Here is a 22565-nt window from a genome sequence, read left to right as displayed (position 1 = left end):
CCGTAAAAAATCTAGAACGCCCGAATATACAATAATAATAGTAAAGTCGGGGTCCCCCTCCCCCTTACCGTAGGAAAAAAAAAACAAAAACAAATAAATCTGATTCGAAACACTGTTGATTAAAAGAGATAATTCATTTAGAAAAGAAAAAAATCATGTGAAATTGTTGAAATGAAATAATAACGTGTAAAAAGTAACCCTTACAGTTTAAAAAAAAAGTTTATTCCGTAATTTTTTGGTAATATTAATACTGAATTTAGTATTTTTATGGATTTTTCTTGAATTAAAATAATTTAATTAACTATATTTATCTATTTGCATTAAATTTAAAAAAAATTGCATAAGACATGCGACGAATACAAAAAACTTTAAAATATTTTAGGTTTACTTAAGTTTTTTTATTACGAATAGTTTTTTTTTTTTTTACAAACATCAAATTAAAATCAGTTAACAATCTTCAACGGTTATTGCCGTTAAACGTTTCAATATTAATTAAAGTTTTAGATTTCATTCATTCATTTAGATTTCGAACGGTTATTGCCGTTTAAAAAAATTCTAAGATTACTTCGAATTATTTTATTTACTCGTTCTTTTTAATTATTTTTAGTTAAAATTTTTTTTATTGTGTTACATTCTTAACTAATAAACTAATGTCGTTATTTTTGCAAGTTGACGTAATAAATGATTTCTTTTTCAGATTTCAAACGGTTATTGCCGAAAAATAATAATATATTTTCATTAAAGTTTGAGATTTCAACGGTTATTTCCGAAAAATATTTTTCTTTAAATCAAAATTAAATAAAGTTAGTTGATTCTTTTAAAACGGTTACTACCGAAAATATTTTTTTAAACAAACTATATTTTTAATTATTTACTTTATCGAATTATATAATTATTTATTATTATTTTTCTAACGAATAAATAGACGATCCCTTTAAAGGTTCAGCGTAAACACTGAGTTATTTATTTACTGTATTTTCTTTTAAATGAAATTTTTATTACTTAATTTCGTGCATTAATTGTAAAATCTTGTAAAAAAGAATTTAATTTCATGCATTAATTGCAAAATCTTGTAAAAAGAATTTATTCATACATTCTTGTAAAAGAATTACTTTCATGCATTAATTGTAAAATCTTGTAAAAAAATTTAATTTCATACATTCTTATAAAAGAATTAATTTCATACATTAATTGTAAAATCTTGTAACTATCTTATTGATTAATGGATAATAATTTTTTTATTAGACTCGTCAAATCAAACAAATCAATTATAGAAGATAAAATTCAGCGATTTTCCTTTTAACCACCAATTGTATAGGTTTATTTAATTTCATACATTAATTGTAAAAATCTTGTAAAAGAATAAATTTTATATATTATTAGTTCTATTTTTACAATTAAAGTTACAAAAAAAAAAAATTTCCTTACATGTTCAAATATCAGTAGTTATAGCTGTTAATATTTCTTTAAACAATTCTTTGAATCCTGGATAATCTGTTGGATTTGTTAAAATAGCATCAAATCCAGAAGTTTGTCTAACACTTGAAACATTCTCAATGAAAAATTTTAGAAAAGGATCTTTTAATTCTGGCCATTTATATGCAATAGTGAATAATCCCTCAGCTACATTATTAATATTAAGATCTCTTAATACTTCACATTTTGCTTTTTGTCGAAGTTCAGTTAAAAGATATTTATCCGCAATACAAAAAACTTGAAGTGGAGAAATTTTATGTTTTGCCAAATGATTAAATCTTAATTGATTCGTATAAAGAAATCGAAGCATTTCATAAAATGTTGTCGCATCAAAATCAGTTATTTTAATATGATAAGAAATATTTGGTAAAGATTCTGATTCAAGTATCGGTTGATTTGATAATGAATTTTCTACTTGAGATTCTGCCCATCCTCCTTGAAAGAATTTTTGAAAATATTCAGATCTTTTGGATAAAATAGTGCTACTAGCATAAATGGTTTTGTCTTGTACATCAAATCTAACATCAGCACTTTCAGTTTTATCCAATTGAGCTGACCATGCTTCTACCAAATCATCAGGGATATTTCCTTCAGGAAATGGTTCTACTTGAATTACAGGTGAAACTTCATTTTTAGAAAATTGAACCCCAATAATAATATCATCTGGAAATCTTGACGCTGAAACTGAATAAAATTCATCGGTTCCTATTAATTTTATATTATACATTAATATATTATATATTGTAAATGGTGGTTACATCTTATAAAGTAGTTTTTTTACCTATACCAGGATATTTTTTAGAGAGTCCTAATTTTAAATAAACCTGACTTTTAATCAATTTTTGAGTTTTTGGATCCTTCAGGTATAGTTTTACCATTAACTTATTACGACATGGCCATAAAGTTTCTGTATATTGTTCTTCTGGATTTTCGATTGCCCAAAGATAAACTGAATAGGTTCGTATAGATTTTATGGTAGTCTTGTATAAGTTGTATGATAAAAAAAAAATAATTTCAATATAATATATGTATAACTAAATTATATTCATAGATAAAAAGAATATACCTGAGCAAATTCCAATTGCCAATAAAGTTCCGCAGTAGTCGCAAAATTTGGCGTATAAACCTCTGATGATAAATTTCCAACATTAGAAATAGTGTACTCAAAAGTACACTCTGGAACAAAATTTTCCATGAAAGCTAAAATCGACGTTAAAAATCGACTATTACTTCAAAGCTTTTTTTTTTTAGAAAAAAAAAAACGTAGAAATTCCTAAAAATAAACAGGGTTAAAAATGTAAATAAATATATAAACATGATTACATAGTTTATGTGACGCAGCTAACTTCCGATGTAAACATGACCAAACAAATTAAGGAAATGTGGGAATTTTAAAATTAAACAGGTTTTTTTCCCCAAAAATCATAAGCTTTTTTCTTTTTACCTTTTTTTCTTTCTTCATTAAATTTCATTAATGATGACTATTGAAAAATTATCGCGTATCGGTATTGGAATGTACCGTATGTGTTTAGGAAATAAATTAAATGAAAATGCTCTATTTAAAGCTTTAAGAAGGGAAACTGATATAAATGTGATTGACACTTCGACCAATTATTGCGATGGAGAAAGTGAAAGTTTAGTTGGAAAAGTTTTAACGAGTTCTAATGATAAACTTTTATCACGTTCTGAGATATGTCTTGCAACTAAATATGGGTATATTCAAGGAAATAATATGACTTTGTATCGGAATGGTTCATTTAAAGTATGAAGTTATGAATATTATTTTTTTTTTTTAAAAAAAAAGGTAATGAAGGAAATTAATTAAATTATGGTTACTAGAATATTCCAGATGAACATATCGTACGTTATTCTCCTAATTGTTTCCATTGCATCCATCCAGAATTTATGAGGTACGAATAAATTAAGAGTAGTAAATTAAGTGTAAATTGGGAGTATATTATGTGAAGTAACTGAGAGTAATGAGAATAAATTGAAAGTGCGAGTTAAATTGCGAGTTAAGTTGAGTTAAATTGAGAGTTAAATTGAGAATAAAAATCGAGGGTTATTAGGAACAAATTTAAGTGAGAGTGTAGTAAATTAAGTAAATTAAGAGTAAATATGAACAAATTAATTTGAGAGTAATTAGATTGAGAGTAAATCGCGAGAACAAATTAAAGTGAGAGAGTAAATAAGAACAAATTAAATTGAAAGTAATTAAATTGAAAGTAATTAAATTGAAAGTAATTAAATTGAGAGTAATTAAATTGAGAGTAATTAAAAACAAACTATTTGAGATTAAAATACTAACCCGAGAGTAAATTTTTCATAGGGATCAATTAACCCGCAGCTTACATCGTATGCAAACGAGTTATGTTGATATCTTGTTCATTCATAATCCAGAATATTTTCTTATGGATAAAATTAAATCTTCAAATGAAAATGTGAAAGGTTTGATTGTTATATAAGACTTTATAGTAGTATTATATTTGACTACAATATTTTTTTTTATTATAATAGGATATCAAAATCAAATGTTGGATAGAATCAGTCAATCATTTGAAGCGATGGAAGAAGCAATTCACAAGGGACAGATATTATCTTATGGTATTAGCTCCAACAGTTTTTCTTTAGCTGAAGATGATAAACACTTTTTGCCTTTTTATGATTTAATCGATCGTGCAAAGGAAGCTTCAAAACGCGTAAGAAAAACCGAAAATCATGGATTTGCTGCTGTACAGATGCCAGCCAATTTATTGGAAACATACGGGTTAAAAACCGCTGCAAAATGGGCAAAACAAAACGGATTAAAAGTAATTAAAACCTACTATTTATTTTATTTAATATAATAAATTATATAAATTGAGACATTAACCTTTTGTATTTACCATCCTTAAAGGTGTTTATTAATAGACCTCTTAATGCTTTTAATTCAGATGGTGCCTTTCGTTTGGCAAGTTATCCTAAAGCAAATTATGAAACTATTAAATCCTCCACAGTATCTTATCTCGAAACGTTAAGCCAAGGAAGGGAGTCAAATTCAATTCATTCTATTCTAGATTTGGTTAAACAGATGAATAATAGGCTTCCTCTTATTAAAAATGTATTTGAATGGGAAAATTATCGTATAGCAGGTAATAACATAAACTTAAGCTTACAGTATTATAAAACTTACTTAAAACTTACGGTATTGTTTTGTTCTTTTTGTTCTTCAAAGTTTATTCTTCTATTAGACAGTTTCGAGAAGATATCGACATTGATACGGTATTAAGGCCATTTTTGGATGCTTTTGAAGCCGAAGTAAGATACCGTGGATCACAAGCTGTTAGGAATTATTTGATTGAAAAACTTCATATTGAAGAATTGAAAGATGAAAATAAGAGTATTGAACAAGTTGCTATGAAATTTTTATTTAATAGCGGTGTTGTAGATGTGGTATTGATGGGAATGACTCGTGAAAAGTATGTTGATTTTGCAAAAGAAATGATTAAACATTAAATGACGGTTGTAATTGTGGACTTGTAGTATTTGGTTATTGTTGTTATTGTTGTTTTAAGTTTTTAAGTTGCCTTTTTAAATTTGTTGCGCGCGTAATGACCAACAGCACTTTTAAATATTTTCATAATTGTATTTTGAGAGTATCTCCATTATTATTAGACGATAGTATATATGACGAAATTAAAAAATTATCTTGTTGTACTTTTATATTGACGATTACCTTAATTGTGCACTTTTATATTTGACGATTACACTTTTATACGACGATTACCTTAATTATGCACTTTTATATTCGACGAAATTGATTAATAATGTTACTTTCATCTTATTAAAAATTTATCTCAAGAATAACCTTATTTGACGAAATTAAAATTAGAGAATAGCGTTACTTTCATCTTATTTGACGATGTTAAAATTATACTTTCATCTAATTTCGCGAACTAAATAATAAGAATAACGTACTTTTTATCTTTTATGACAAACGTACTTTTTATCTTTATCTAACGAATTGGAATGTGTTCGCTACTGCGCAATCTATAAAAACGTTATATAATTGGTTAAAAAAAAATTCACTACTGTGCCTCAAATATGAAGAATAAACTGCGGAAGTCTTCACCTTTATCATTTTAATAAGTTATCTTACATAAAATTTCAACTGAATGTTTAATAATAAGTTTATCCAATCAATTATTAGAAAATTTCGATTCAATATGAAAAAATAAAAATCCAAAAATTTTTTGTGGAATGGCGCAGCTTCTCCCTATTACATATAAATTTCCAAATTTTATTTTTTTTTTCAATAATATTCTCTTTAAAATTATAATTATTATAGATGTAAGTTATTATTTATCCATTAAAACAAAATATCTATTAAAAAAAGGGCGATTCCACGTAATAAAAATTGAATACATTTCGTCATCTATGATATCATAACGCGTCAAAGCAAAATAAACGCGTATCAAAACGTCATGAAAATTATGCTATAATCAAGGAAAAAATAACGTCATAATATCCATAACAATAAGCATAATAAGTTTTAAGATATTAATGATGACTAAATTCCAAAACTATCGATTTTGATGATAATAAGATAAACATATCATTTACGTCATATCCGATAAGAGCTTTAAACTTTTCTATATCTGCATTATATGTATTATATCTCATACTCCATTACACTGATTTCCACGCTTGAATATGATATCACACACATAAACGACCCAATGATGACCCATACACTGTGAATTTCCAATTTGTTACCCTTGCATTATTTAACATTATTTACAAATCAAATATAGAAATTGGGTTGATGTCTTAACTAATAACTTCATTTAACTTCATATAACTTCATGTAACTTCATGTAACTTGATGTAACTTCATGTAACTTCATGCGACTTCATGCAACTTTATGCAACTTCATGTAACTTCATGTAATTCATGTAATTCATCATTTTTTTGGTCGAAAAAAGTATTCTTAATATGGTAGAATTTAATAAATTCCAAACGCGCCCTTTAATAATTTCTTTGAAAACATATACAAGAATCACGTAGTTATCTTATTCATCTTATCTACCCTTTCTTTTTCTACTGATAAATTTGTTCTATTATATCACCAGAATATTTTGTCCACTTAGAGAATTTTTTTTTCGATTTCAGGAAAACAACGCTTAAATATCTTTGAATATCATGTTTTCTAATTATTCTAAACAGAGTTCATTGAATTCATTACTTTGATAAATTATTCATAATATGAGTAATAAAAAATATACGCGTCATCAAAGTTGAAAGCATAATATATTGTGTATTATCGCGTAATGTAACATTACATATTCAATATTTTCGTTGATGATATAATATAATGAGAAATACTATTTATAATACTTAATATACTTGAATACAATACTATATATTATACCTAAATTCTGTAAACTTTAAGTAATAAAAATAATAAGTATTTGTTTTTTTTAATAACTGACGAACGTTTGTAAAATACCTTTTTGTTTTTAATGCACATTAATGACATTAATGAAATTTCGAATTTAAATCTATCGTCAAATAAAAACCATTTATTGTTAATACCTTCATTTTTTATCTCTAAATTAGAAAAACGAAACAAATATGTAAGTTCATTTTACTTCTATATATAGAATATTTATATGCAAACTAGTTTATTGTTTTAATCTCTAATTAAGAAAAACGTGGTAAACGTGGTTCTTTCACATTTCTTTTTTATTTACATAATTATAAATAAGGGAAAAGATTATATATAAAAAAAACTATATAATAAAGGTTTATTATGGGGTTAATATTTTGAATAGAAAAAAAAAAAAACGAATTTGAAAAAGGTTGGGAATAAATGCCATTTTTATATTTGAAAAATTGCAAACTTTTGGTACCACAATTCAATTAAAAGATTTAATAAAATACATATAAAAAAAAAATTAATTTACTTTTTGACAGTTTAATTTTTTTTTCGATGAATCTTTTTTTGGTTTCGTATTATAAGTTAAGTATTATAAGAAGAATTAAAAAAAAAAAAAAATATTGTTTGTTTGTCTGGCGCAGTTAAAAAAAAACTGATGATGGACGCAGTAATAAATAATAATAATAATAATAATTTAATCAAAAAAAAAAATAAAAAATAAAAAATAAAAAAAAAATTTGATACCCATAACATAAATTAAATAAATATAAAATTTTATTTTACCTTATTTTATTTTATTTTATTTATTTTTTTATTAATATTTTCCAAGCCGCAGTTCAACTATTTTTATAAAATGAATTTTTTTTTTTAAAATAAGTTTTTTTTATTATTATTATAAATTAAAAATATATTTATGAATCATATGATTAAAATATTAATAATTATAATCAACTAAATCAATCGCGTTTAAAATAAAATAAAAAAAAAAAAGAGTAAAAAAAATTGTTTCTAGATAGAAGAGTAGAAGGTAAATCAGCTAGAAAAAAAAAAATTTTAACATACACAAGATTATGAAAGTTACAATTTAAGAAATATGAAACACTAAAAAAAGATGAAACACCAATTAAGAAGCTTTGATTTTTGCGTAATATTCTATTGAACATAATAAAAAGTATTTTTTTTTTTTTAATTAATTTATTTATTTATGTTTTTTCATCAAATATTCAATATTATTCATTTATACACGGTAAAAAATAAAATAAAATATCTAAAACAATGAAGGGGACGGGAGATCCCGCCCCGTTACGCGCACCACGATTTTATTTCAAGCTTAGAATATCATGAATATGGCATTACTATAAGTCTAAAACAAGTAAGTATATTAAGATAAAAATTATGTGATTTGTGTTTTTTCTCGTGATACTGAAGAATAATATTTGTTTACAAGAATAATTATCTAAATTTTTTTAGTATTGTACTTTTAATAAGTTTTTTTTTTTTAAAAAAAAAAAAAAATGGGTGATAAGTATGATCATTTTAATATATAAAAAGATATAAAGGATCTTGTTCTTTGTTCTACAAAAAAAAATTTTTTTTTTCTTTTACAAAAATAAATAAATAAATAAATAAATAAATAAAAATAAATAAAACCACGGTGATAAATCACCGATTCATTTATCTATTTGGCTAGATAAGTAAAATATACGCCAAGCGAATTTATTTCTATTGACGTAAATTAATCTAGTTATTTAAATTAAAAATAAAAATAAATTTAAAATAAAATAAAATAAAATAAAATAACAAATATAATAAAAAAATAAAATAAAATAAAAAAATTAAATTAAATTAAATTAAAATAAAATAAAATAAATAAAAAAAAAATTTTTTTTTATTTATAGTTAAAATTTCACATTTGATTTTTTTTTTTTACCCCTTGATAGTCATTCCCACGCGTAATCCTTGTTGACTTTTTCGGGGTTATAGTTATTTAATTGGTAGAGTTATTTACGCTAATATGGCACAGGGCTGCTGAAATTGTTCGTGTTTGTACTTTCCATCGATGCTCAATAAAAATTTTGTTACATGAAGAGATACATAATCTTATGATAAATCAAACATCTTGCGGATTTTCTCATAATGTTTTCTAGTAATCATATTGTTCTTGTGACTTTGACTTTATAAAGCTTAACATTTAACAGAGGATCATCTCGACTATTCTTACTTGAGTCGCGCTAAAAACTCGAAAACGGAAAATTATCGTAGTACTTACAGTAAAAATGATGTGATTTCATACGCCGATAAAAATTGAAATTTTTTAATATATGCGCATACATAATGGAAAAAGTTTATTGCTAGCTATCATTGTCTAATCTCTATGCATACTATTTAAACTTTTAAGAATCGTGTGCTCAAATAAAAAAAAAATTTTTTTTTTTTCATTTCAACAACCATTTTAATAAATGATTACGATATGTATGTGATTATTGATTAAGAATTTGGGAATCTGCAAGAGAAGTTCTGGTCTTATCTTATTATAAAAAAAAAAAATTAAAAATAAAATGATTAAATAATAAAATAAAATAAAATAAAATAATATAAAATAAAATAAAATAAGATAAAATAAAATAAAATAAAAAATAATATAATATAAAATAAAATAAAAATAAATAAAAATAAATAATAATAATAATAATAATAATAATAATAAATAATAATAATAATAATTGTACTGAAAAACCGGTCATTTTAAAACAGTCATACAATTATTTCGGAACGAAATTTTTTATGATAATAAAAAAGATAAGCGACTGAAAATCACTAAAACATGATTTGTTTTCATTTTTTATTATTTTAATTATTAATAATAATTTTGTGACTTCTTAATGAAAAAGTGTGATCACATCATAAATACCATTAAGGCAACAATCATTTTTTATATTGTTATATGTAAACTTACTACGTCGCGTTTTTTTTCCATTGTTATTTAACAATGGAGGTTTTTTGTTTCATGGGCATCTTATTTTAAAAAAAAAAATTTATTTTATATTTAAAATAAACCCCCCCATTATTTAAAAAAAAATTTTTTTTTTATACACTAATTTTGTCGATTACATATTAATGTGATATAAACATATTTAACTGATGTATATAATATAAATATATAATATATATGTGTAATCACTTAAATGTACATACATATGTATGTTATATATGCTGATGACGTGGCGTTTCCCGATGTAGGTTCAATGTTAAATAGATAATTGTACATCCCTTGTGCCAATTGTATGTGATATATAAATACTTATACAGTATCTACATAAAAATATTTTGTAATTGTTTGTTAACATTTTTGAATGAGGGTAATGAAAGTGTAGCCATACTTACATCAAATAAACCTATTTTGGATAAATTTGGATCATTTTTATTATTGATTTTAATAATAATGTTCGGCATATATATATATATGGTACTATTGTTATTTATAATAATTATTGTTAAAGTTTATAATAAAAACTGCGGCGAATATATCTTATTGTATCGGATATCGGAAGTAATTTAAAAAAAAAAAAATAGATTGATGATTTTAGATTCGGGAATCAAATAATCAAATATTATCAAAATGTTTATTAAATTAAAAATTTTAAATTATCACAAATCATTAAATCATTTGAACAAGTGTTACTTTAAAAAAAAAACTTTTTATATATTTTTTTTTATTTTATTATATTAGTTAAAATTGTCACTTTGGCTGGTAACCAAGTTATTAAACCTGTCCATCGTTTTTTCGTTGAGGCGTAAACTTTAGTTTGTCGTACATAATAATATCTCTTTTTAATATTTTTAATAAAAAAAAAATAATAATAATCAATTAATCAATTAATTAACTAAATTTATAAGTTATTTTGTAATTACGCGAAATTTTTTATTGATTTAGTTGATTTGTTTGATTTAGCGGAGTGTACAAATTCGTAATTATAAAACTGAATCAACACCAATTAGAATGAACCAAGAACTCAATATAAATTATATAAATTATATATTTATATAATATTGTATTTTTTTTTATATATCCGATTATTTTAAAATCATAAAACTTCATTTATAAAAATCATTAAAAATTAAATTAAATTAAATTAAATTAAAATTTCAATAATTTCAATAGGTTTTAATAAAATAGAAATTTCTAATTTTATATCTTATTTTAGGTCTTTTGAGATAAATAATAAGGTGATATTTTGTCATTTCACAACGCTAGAACGGATTTAATTTCTGCACGTGGTTATTAATAAAATATTTTAAGAATAGAACAGGTTTATTTATTATTTTTTTCGTGTATAAAAATATCTTTTTACAAATTTTTTTTTTTTTCTTTTTTAAAAAAAAATATGTCGAGTTACGACTTGGAAATTTCCCCTGGTGGTTTTTTTTTAAAATGTAGTGTTACGATAATCGAAAACGGAATTTCTCAACTTTAGTCCTCCGCATAAAGGTATGATGGTTTTTTTTTAAAAAAAAATCAACTTTGTGACTTTACTCACTATAAGTCTATCATAAAACTTTAAATAAAATTTATTTACTTAGTGACTTGTCCATTGTGTCTAGGCTGCGCCACAATGCGTGTGTCATGCAAATTATATGCATCATGTTGTGAACTAGTATCATTCAAAAAAAGATTTTATTAAGTATAACGGTCGGATGGAATATATAAAAAGCGTCAAATTCACACCAAAAAAAAAAGAAAATTACTTCCTCTCAAAATTAAAATAAAAAATATATTTTCCCAAACAAACAACAAAATTTCCTATTAAAAAAAAAAATTATTTTCCTTCTCTCAAATAAAAATATAAATAAATATATTTTTTTAAAAACAAACAATAAAAAAAACAAATTACTATTAAAGAATCATTTATAATCTATAATCATGAAATTAGATTTCATTCACTATCATGAGAACGCGGTGATACCACAAAATATTTTGGTGTCCTTACCTTTGAAATTAGAGGCTGACGATTTGTTGGCTAAACCTAGACGGGGGAAGATGCCAACCAGACCCCCAAATAATTTTTTAATATTCAGGACCGCATACACCAGGGTCCTTCAATCTAAAGGACATTGGGATTTAAGAATGAGGGAAGTAACTTCTAACGCTGCAGCTGCTTGGAAGAACGCATCAAAAGAAGTCCGAGAAGAATGTCGGAAATTAGCTCTTGTGGCCAAGAAGAAGCATGAGGAAGTTTACGGTCCACCTCCTCGACAGACCCGAAGACGACGACAAACAAATAAACGTCGTCAACCTAGACGACCAAGTCCAGCTCCGGCTCCAGCCCCAGTTTCACCTTTAATGTTTGAGCCATCTGCCCATAATACGAATATAAATGCATCATTTTATTTTGATGATTTGATTTCTTGGCAAAATATTCCGTATGATATGACATTCTCACCACCAGAAAGTGAACTTGGAGAACCACAACCTCAATTTAACTCCATATACCCACCTATGTGAATTTAAAAAAGCATAGGAACAAAGCAAAGCAATTTTTTCAAATTTTTCGTTTTCTTTTTTTTTTATTTTTTTATTTTCATTCTTCGTTTTCGTAAATATTGGCATAATTCATATAAATATTTTCTTATTTTATATTTTTTTCTTTATATCATTTTTTTACGTCTTTATTATTTAAAAGAACACAAACAAACGCAAACAAAAAAAATTGTAAGATAAAATCCCAAGAATGTAAAACATTTATGTATAAATTTCAACACCTTTTTTTGTAAGATTTTAAAAAATTAAGCCTTCTTCATATGTCGAAATTTCGATTAATATTTATTTATTTATTTATTTATAACAAAAATTATTCGGATACTAAAAAAAATTTTTATCGAAAAATTTTTTTTTTCATTTTCATTTCGTTTTTTTTCATTTCGTTTATTTTATTTTTATTTTGGGCGGGCAAGGTACTTTTTTTCATAAGTGTAGAGTTAAAACAGACAACAGGCAAAATACAAATAGATTTTTTTTTTTTTATAAAAATTTATGTAAATAATTTTTCTTTTTAAATTTTTTGAAAAAAAATAAATAAGATAATGATTTAGTTATTGGAAAAAAAAATAATTTATTAAAGTTATTTTTTTTTTAAAAAAAAAAATTACACGTGATAATATAACTATAACCTGTTTCTATTATAATTTTGATCGCTCTTCTAATAGTTTATTATAATTTATAAACTCGCATGGATTGTTTGCTTAAAAGAAATTTCGAGAAAATAAATATAATAAATATACTTTCCAAAAAGTTGAATATTGTCATTGTATTATTACCTACTTTGAACTGTGTAAAAAATGGGAAAAAAAAAATTTTTTTTTTCTATCTTTTTTTGTGTTTTTTTTTATTGCATACATTTTCATTGTTCTTGGCAAGTAAAGCAGGATAATAATGTTAGACTTGATGTTCGTGAAAATTTTTTTTTTTTTTTTACATTCATGTTATTCATGTTTGCAGATTGCAGCAAAAGAAATCTTAAAACGTGCACATCATTATTTTTATTTTTATTTCATTTTCGGGGGATGAAAGAAAAAGAAACAAAAAAAAAATAAAAAATAAAAAATAAAAAAAATATCCGAATATTATTTTTTTTTCTTTATCATAAAGTTGAACAATATTTAAAAGTATGCAGTGAAATGTTGTAAAATAATTTTGTGTATTTCTTTTTTCATAAAGATGATTTATTATTTATTTTCATTTTGTACCTTTTGATTTAATGAATGAATAAATGAAAAATTTTATAAGTTAAAAAAAGGTTAAGACCCAAATAAAAAAATCATGAACAATGATTATTATTCATAATTAAACCAAAAAAGGGTTTATTATTATCTTAAAGATATTTCATTGTTTAAATTATCCTTTATCTAAAAATGACATACTTATTTGTCAGTAGTGTAACATTAAATGAATTACGAAACATTTTAGGGGGGAAAAAGTTTCATTCATTAAAAATTTACGCGGGCGATTGATTCTCAGGGGGGATTTTTGTTATTTTTTTTTTATTCTCCCGCGCAAAATGGTTTGATTGATGATGAGATTTACATACATTCGATAAATTAGATAGGTATTACGATTACGATATGTTTGTTGTTTGAGAAACTTTCAAAAGAGACGATTAAATACTTTATTGGAAATTTTATTTTTCCAAGCTTTCCCCCGCCTTTAATGTCTTTATTCGGAAATATTTGTTTTCGGCTTTGTTATTGTTTCCGAGCCAAGTACCAATTATAAGCTTAATCGTTATCATTCAAATATGGAAATTTTATTGTTTTCATTAATTTTCAATGATCTTCGAAGGTAAAAAACTTTAATATATTGGATGTTATTATAATTATTATAACTGTAATAAACTGTAATGTACTGTTACTTTGTTGTTATATGTAAAAATAAGTAATTTTTTTATTTTTTATTTTTTATTTTTATTTTATTTTATTTTATTTTTTATTTTATTATTTTTTTTTATTTTTTGGTTTTTTATTTTATTTTATTTTATTTTATTTTATTTTTTATTTTATTCTTAATTTTTTTTATTTTTACTCTTATTTTTTATTTTTCATTTTCATTTTTATTTTTATTTTTATTATTATTATTATTATTATTAATGTAATTTAATTTATTTTTAAGTTTAATTTTTATTTGTTCATTTTTTAGTTTCTTTGAACGAAAAATTTCTTTATTAATAATAATGTTTTAAAAATGAAAGAAAAAAAGGCGTTTCATTATTAATTATTGCAATACAAAAAATTGCAATACAAATACTAATATTACTTTTGTTACATTTTCATAACTTATTACTTATGATAAGCATGGTAATAAGCGAGGTCATTGTTTAAATAAACATCATTAAAAGAATCATTGTTAAAAATATTGAATGAAACTTTAAAATCAAATAATCATTGTTCAAATAAATGAATGAAACAAACTTTAACTTCCCACGCACATTTTTGTAATGCAACTTTTTAATTATAATAAACAAACTCGGGGGATAATCGGATACAATGACAATAAAAATATAATACATTGATACAAATGTGGCAAAGATAATTTAAGCTTATTGTTTATAATTTTTTTTACAATGTTGTCGGATTAAATTTTTTATTTTTAATATTTCCATTTTTGAAATCATTCATTGTCTTTTTATAAAGAATTTATAGGTCAAAATAAATCAAATAATTTGTCATTATGCAGGGGGGGTTACATGTAAATCAAAGGGTATTATTAAAATTACCATATTAGTTTCTATTGCCTTCTTTGTGAAAGCTCCCCCCTCAATCCATTGTTGCCGAGTCGATCTACGGAAGGCAAGGAGGTAAGGAGACTATGTCTATTTGTTTACTTCGTTTCCATATAGACTTTCTTTTTTTTTTATGAAAGAAGATAAAGATGGTAACACTTAATCGTTTTTATGCACGTCATTGAAATGTGTGGTAAATAAAGTTACATAACTCATCTAATAGGTGTTTTAAATGCAAAATTTATTAACATTTAAACATTTAACCTCCTTTTTTTATTATGACGTAATAAAGAATGTTTGATATGTAATAAAGAATATATGTAATAAAGAATATATGTAATAAAAAAATGTATGTAGTAATAAAAAAATGTATGTAGTAAAAAAAAATGTATGTAACAAAAAAATGTATGTAATAAAAAAAAAAAAATTCTCAAAAATCACATAAATCACATTATCTATTGTTTTAGTTTCGAGAGTACAAATGTAAAACAAGTTGTAAAGTTTCATTCAAATAATTTTTTTTTTTTTTTTTTTTTTTCGATGGAAAAAAATTTTTAATTTTTACCCGTTAATCATTCATCATCATCAACATCAATCATCTTTTTTTTTTTGTACAACAAATACTAAAATTTTAATGACTATAGACATTAATTTAGGATCATTCATTTTTTTTTTTTTTTTTTTCTTTAATTTTATTTTATTTTGTTTTATTTTGTTTTAAATTTTGATTTTTATATGAATATTATTTTGGTTAAGAAATTTTTAAATTGCGTAAAACTTTAAAAGTTGGTGAACTGGTGAACAAAATTAGGATAATTTAATATAACAATAATAAAATTTTCTTGCCACATTTTTAATATTATTTACTAATTATAAGATGAAACATCAATAAGAATTAATGCGGAAAAATTAAAGAATTAAAGTTAAGATTAAATCATAATTACAAATATATGATATTCCTTATATGGTGACTTTTAATAAGATTGACCGGCAATGAGGTCGTAAAAAGAAAAGTCAATTTTTAAAATGATCATTATAAATTATGATATAATTGGTATTGATTAGTCGATTGGAATTTTGTTAATTTTGCCCAATTTTTACCTCTAAATTCTGTAATAATCACGTGTTATTTTGTGGTTTACGTATCTTGTTAATTTTTGTCCTCTGGTCAGCACTAAATCCTACAATTTATAATAATTTGATAAAAATAAAAATATTTTTAAAAAGTACTTTATTATATTATATTCATATTCGAATATTCGACAAATCGAAATATTCGTTTTATTCATTTTACATGCTATTTTGATCAAGTGATTGCCTGCACTATGGTTAATTCTCGCCAACATTAACATTACTTGTTATTGTATATTAATATTAATAAATAATTAATGACAAACTTACTGAATACAAAAATAAATTTGTCAAAGATTAAGTCTTTATCATATTACATTCGTATTAATAATATTCGTCTTATTCATTTTCACACTTTCAACTTTTACGTAAATGCTATTCTGATCAAGTGACCAATTTGACAATCTCGTATAATTGCTATAAATTGTCTGCCTGCACTATGGTTTAATTCCCGCCAACATTAACATTACACACTGTTATTGTATATGCATGAAAAACTTTTGAATACAAAAATAAAATTTCGTCAAAAGATTAAGTACATTATCATATTATATTCGTATTCGTGATATTCGTTTTATTCATTTTACACTTTCAACTTTTATGTAAATGTCAAGTGACCAATTTGACAATCTCATATAATTATAATTGCTATAAATGTCTGCCTGCACTATGGTTTAGTTCCCGCCAACATTAACATTATGCACTACCGTATTCATTAGGCCGGACCAAGCAAAAAGTATGTTCCCCCTGGGTCGAGCAGTTGTTCTTGAACAACTATAAATATCATTATCACGTGATTAATTAATTTACAAACGATTTCACATGCAGTACCACACACATAAATAAGAAAATTTCTCACAACCCTTTCGTTACTTATACGAAAGATAAAATCGGAAATTTCAGCATTTTACCATTTGTATAAATGAATCAGCAATTTACCGTATATACAAATGAATTACCCAATTTACCGTAATACATAAAATAAATTTACTTTACGCAATTTGATTGTTTTTTTTGACGCGTTACTAATTTTTCAGTATGCCGTATTTTTTTTTCAGCGTTAACGAAGGTTAAAAAAATATTCAGTCAAAAAATCGTTAGAATTGACTCAAATACAGATACTTTTAAGGAAGTGTATAATGCAATTACAAAAGATTTATTTTTACACGAAATGTTCATGTTTACGTGATAATAACGAAGAAGGGTTATATAATGAACTTTGTTTAATTGTTTGATTTCAGAGTTAAAATTAAAATATATAAGATTTATTATTCAATCGGAGGAAGGTAATGGTGAAAGTAGTTCTAGAAATCAAGTGATTCAACAGAATAAAACAAATATTTTTGACACCATGATAGAAAGGGCTCGTCAACTCTTACTTTCCTATTCAAAAAAGAGAGGATACTCGACATAATATTTTATACAATGATGTTATTACTTTATTGAGAAACATGGATGGATTGAAGTAAATTCAGAGTCATTTGCTAATAAATTTGCCCTATAAAAAATTTTTTAGAAAATTGATCACATATCGGAGTTTTTTTGAATGAAAACTAAAAAAAATGATCATTTATCAGAATTTTTCCCAGAAAATTTTTTATAGGGTTGTGGAAAGGCTAGTTGCACTTCCAGGGAGAAACTAATTGCTCGATCATTACAATTACCAGATATATTCAATGAGTTAGAGCAATATCAACTGAAGAACTTTTTAGATTTTATGAGTTTTTTATCTTGATGAATATACGCCGCATGATGTAATACAAAAATACAATTACATCAAAAATTCGCAACTTAATGTTCCTGTGACAATTTATAGCATTTATCTTGGAACTATTAACTATATTTGGAAAGTTCCATTAAGAAGTGACCATCGATCAGAAACAGAAAATGCGCGTGTAATAACAGCAATTAATTGGAAATTTACCAAAATGTTATACACGTCAGATGCGCAAAAATGCTTTAAAAAAGTGAGTTTTTTTATACAATGCATCACTAGTGAGTACTGTAATTAATTTTATAATAGGCGAAACTAATGCAATTTTGCAATTTCCTTCAAGTATTAAAAAGGATACACCAGCCGTACTTCGAACTTTATATTTTAACTTAACTGGTGATGCCTATAAATAATGTAATTAGCAAGAACGTTTACGTATAATGATGCTGTTGATCCGGCACTAATAATGGATTTAAAGGAAAACTGGGATGAAATGGGAGCATATTTTAACGAAGTAGATATTTTAATTAAGTAAAATCTATTTCTATTAGATTTTTATTTAAATAAGTAAATAAATATTTTATTTGCTTGTAGAATACCCTGCAGTTGATGATAGATGGCAACAAGAAATTTTGTATATGCCAATTCAATTCACGATCTTCGTGAAATTATTATACATCGGTTAGAGGCTAAATATGATGTACCATTTATACCATGCAACATCAATATTCCATCATCAATATTTCATCTATTGAATGGATTCGTCTCCAATTTTGGCCAACTAATCCTACTTCTACTCGAGCAATGCATTATAATGGTCAGTTCAATATTAAATATCAAATTCAAGCTAGACAATTACGTAAAGCACACTATTGTGCTTGTCTTTTCCGTTATTTGCGTGAATTTGCCATCCTTTATCATGATTTATTTTATTGCAGCAGATGACAAGCATAAAGTTCTAATCGGAGAAGGTGCAGCTACATCAACTGCTGGTGTACCGCCCGTGTACATAATAAGAAAAGTTTGGTTGGTACAAATTCAACATTAGCAGCAAGTGATCATGAGTTCATGACTTTACAAAATTGTCCCTTACTCCTTCAGTTATTGATGTTCCAACAATTATTGAGGATTCTTTTTATTATGGAAATGTCTTTGTTTCATATAAAGATACTGTTTTTCAACCCAGCAATGCAAATAGACGTGCAACTGCATTTTTCAATGCAATTCAAACACATTATATTTCACATATTCCACCTATTCTATGTCTTTATACTGATAATGGTCATACTACATTTGGGTCAGTTCAAATTTCTCTTATTTGTTTATTTCTTCATAGTGATTTTGATATGCTTATTGCATTACGTATTGCGCCACATCACAGCTGCAAATCCTGCAGAGCGAATCATGTCAAGGAGTTGCAATTATGAGAGATATTGAGTAAAGAATTGGAAGATATATCAAAAAAGTTGACACATTAGAAGAAATTCGTGCAGCTGCAGCTAAAAATGAAGATCTAAAAAAATGGATTACGTGATTGTATACTTAATATTCAACAGTTGTTACATTCACGAACTAAAAGATTGATATTACATGAAATCCTTTTTGTTGTTATGATCCTGCAAGTGATCATGATATTGATGATTTTTTTAAGGTATTTGTTTAATTTTAAAATATTAATTCATATTACTGTATATTTATTGACATATAAATTATTACACAGATTATTCTTGAAATTGATAAATCATTAAATGCATTTGAAACAACAGCAGAACTATTATCAAGGAAAAAGGATCTTCAAATCACATTGTAGAATTCGTCATTATTCATTTCAAATAAAATTCCATTGCTTTTTTTTGTATTTTTTATTTTTATTATATATTGAATTCAACGAATTTAACAATTCTGTTTTATTATTCTATAGATTAATAATGTTAATTGTAATGTTTGTAAACAAGTTCGGCTTCCTCAGCATATTTTTGAAAATATAGTTTTTTTACCAGATCCTATTCCATCAATATGCAAGTATATTCTTTTTATATTATATATTTTGCTTTTATTTAAATAATTATTAATATAATTTCTATACGAATTTTAACAGCTAATACTGATTGTTATAATACTGAAATATCTGAGAAATATCGTCCTAATGGCAGTTATAGAACCACCAGCTATCTTAACAAATACCAAAGTTCGTGATATTATCCAATGCTTTCATGTGAAAAATTCTGATGTCTTTATAGTGAAAAAGCCTTAACAGACGTGAAAAATCTGAATTCAACACGTTAATGATGGGATTATATTTTATTTGTACATGAAAAAATCACATGTGAATCACCAATAGAACTAGCTTATTATTCATCACGAAAAAATTATATTCCCGTATGTTATTGGTGTGGAGTTAATAGATATTCCAACGCATGTATCATCAAAATATAAATTTGTATTTTTTGTAATATATGCCAAACTGCGGGTAAAGAATCCTTTGGAAGAATTGAAATTAAAACTTAATACTCGAAAAGAAAAAGAAATGATTTATAAGTTTTATGGTAGTTATTGAAAACATAAAGAAGACTAATAGCACTTGATCTAAATATGTAGTAATAAATTTTTTTACATGTGATAATAAAAAACAACTTTATATTGTTATAAAATTCTGTCCAAAATTATATTTGTTCAACTCACTTATTGTTATTTAACTCCCTCTAAGGCTGTGCAGTAGTATTATATATTATGTTAAACACGCTTTTCGCTTGTTACTGTATATGAATAAATAATTAATGGCAAACTTACCGAATACAAAAATAAATTTGTTAAAGATTAAAGTATTTATCATATTACATTCGTATTCATAATATTCGTTTTATTCATAACTTTTATGTCTGATCAAGTGACCAATTTGACAATCTTAGGATTTCCAAAACGAAATTCCAGCCGAAAGTCTGAAATTTTCTGGCCAGCATTATGGCCCGCATTATAAATTTTGCGTAACAATTCTTTCCGGCGGCTAAACTTTTATCCTATGACACGTGATACATGATTCTGGCCAGCACTAACAAATTTGGCCAGAATTATAAAATAGTTTCGAACATTGATCTCAAGTTTCGGCCAGAGTTTCGTTTCAGATTTTGGAACTTGCCATGTTTTCGTCAAGTTTCGGCTACATGTATAGCCTGCACTATGGTTTAATTCCTGCCAACATCAAACACCGTTATTGTATAACAGGAGGTGTGAGGGTGTACAATATTAACGTACAAACTGGCCCGAGTTTAGGAGTAATGCACTTGCACGTATAATTCATGACAAACTTTTTGAATACAAAAAAAAAATAATTTTGTCAAAAGACTAAATAAATTATCATATTATATTCGTATTCGTGATATTTATTCGTTTTATTCATTTTACACTTTCAACTTTTACGACAATCTCATAAATATAATTGCTATAAATTGCCTGCCTGCACTATGGTTTAATTCCCGCCAACATTAGAATTACACACTGTTATTGTATATGAATAAATAATTCATGAAACCTTTTTGAATACAAAAATGAAAATTTCGTCAAAAGATTAAGTACATTATCATATTATATTCGTATTCGGTGATATTCGTTTTATTCATTTTACACTTTCAACCTTTTCGTAAATGTATTCTGATCAAGTGCACTGACTTGATTAGAATAGCATTTACGTAAAAGTTGAAAGTGGAAAAGTGAATAAAACGAATATTATGAATACGAATGTAATATGATAAAGACTTAATCTTTGACAAATTTATTTTGTATTCAGTAAGTTTGTCATTAATTATTTATTCGTATACAACTGATAACGCTAACGGCGTGTAATGTTAATGTTGGCGACTATAGTATAAGCAATTATATAAGATTGTCAAACAGGTCGACAATCTCATATAATTGCCTGCACTATGTTTAACTCTCGCCAAAATTAACTTTACTTACCGTTATTATCTAGAATAAATAATTCATAACAAGCTTTTTTGAATACAAAAATAAAATTTATCAAAATTAAGTGCTTTATCATAATATATATATTAGTATTTGCAATATTCGTTATATTCATTTTACACTTTTACGTAAATGTCAAGTGACTAATTTGAAAATCTCGTAATGTATAATTGTTATAAATTGCCCGCGCTATGGTTTAATTCCCGCCAACATTAGCATTACACACCGTTATTGTACATGAATAAATAATTCGTGAAATACTTTTTTGAATACAAAAATAAATTTGTCTAAGAATAAGTCTTTATCATATTACATTCGTATTCATAATATTCATTTTTCCACTTTCAAACATGCTATTATAATCAAGTGGACAATCTCATATAGTAATTGCCTGCACTATGATTAATTCCCGCCTATTTATATACAATAATTTCATGACACGTATTTGCATTTACTTGGTTAAAAATCTGCTGTCCGTTAAAATGCATAAATTATACAATTCTACTAAAATTACGCCAAATTTAGTATATTATGGTATAGGACATATGAAAATAAGTACAAAATTTTATATTTTAAATAAGAGTGTATATT

At 24.8% G+C, this 22565-nt stretch overlaps 4 protein-coding genes across 4 annotated transcripts; 3 read left to right on the top strand and 1 right to left on the bottom strand.

The window, feature by feature from the left end:
- Nucleotides 1–1121: 1121 nt before the first annotated feature.
- Nucleotides 1122–2801, bottom strand: OCT59_006632 (uncharacterized protein). Its single transcript, XM_025320073.2, has 4 exons — nt 2543–2801; nt 2258–2456; nt 1429–2181; nt 1122–1351 (listed from the first exon to the last, which is right to left on the bottom strand). The coding sequence occupies exons 1-3, from the start codon at nt 2669–2671 to the stop codon at nt 1433–1435; spliced, it is 1077 nt and encodes a 358-aa protein (XP_025172230.1). The 5' UTR covers nt 2672–2801; the 3' UTR covers nt 1122–1351; nt 1429–1432.
- Nucleotides 2802–2953: 152 nt separating this feature from the next.
- OCT59_006631 (uncharacterized protein) lies at nt 2954–5445 on the top strand (the record flags this gene model as incomplete). Its single annotated transcript, XM_025320074.2, has 6 exons — nt 2954–3238; nt 3316–3386; nt 3806–3924; nt 3994–4286; nt 4373–4607; nt 4691–5445. The coding sequence occupies 6 exons, from the start codon at nt 2954–2956 to the stop codon at nt 4969–4971; spliced, it is 1284 nt and encodes a 427-aa protein (XP_025172231.2). The 3' UTR covers nt 4972–5445.
- A 6372-nt stretch (nt 5446–11817) lies between these two features.
- OCT59_006630 (uncharacterized protein) lies at nt 11818–12399 on the top strand (the record flags this gene model as incomplete). Its single annotated transcript, XM_025333464.2, has 1 exon — nt 11818–12399. The coding sequence occupies one exon, from the start codon at nt 11818–11820 to the stop codon at nt 12397–12399; it is 582 nt and encodes a 193-aa protein (XP_025172232.1).
- A 6893-nt stretch (nt 12400–19292) lies between these two features.
- Nucleotides 19293–20268, top strand: OCT59_006629 (uncharacterized protein; the record flags this gene model as incomplete). Its single annotated transcript, XM_066141391.1, has 7 exons — nt 19293–19311; nt 19396–19420; nt 19638–19665; nt 19735–19820; nt 19936–19951; nt 20015–20032; nt 20113–20268. 7 exons carry the CDS (start codon nt 19293–19295, stop codon nt 20266–20268), a joined length of 348 nt encoding a protein of 115 aa, XP_065998181.1.
- Between the last annotated feature and the right edge of the window lie 2297 nt (nt 20269–22565).

This window comes from Rhizophagus irregularis, chromosome 14, assembly GCF_026210795.1.
Source record: "Rhizophagus irregularis chromosome 14, complete sequence".
NCBI lineage: Eukaryota > Fungi > Glomeromycota > Glomeromycetes > Glomerales > Glomeraceae > Rhizophagus > Rhizophagus irregularis.
Note: the sequence above shows the minus strand (reverse complement) of the source record. Positions and strands in the feature narration are given on the sequence as shown.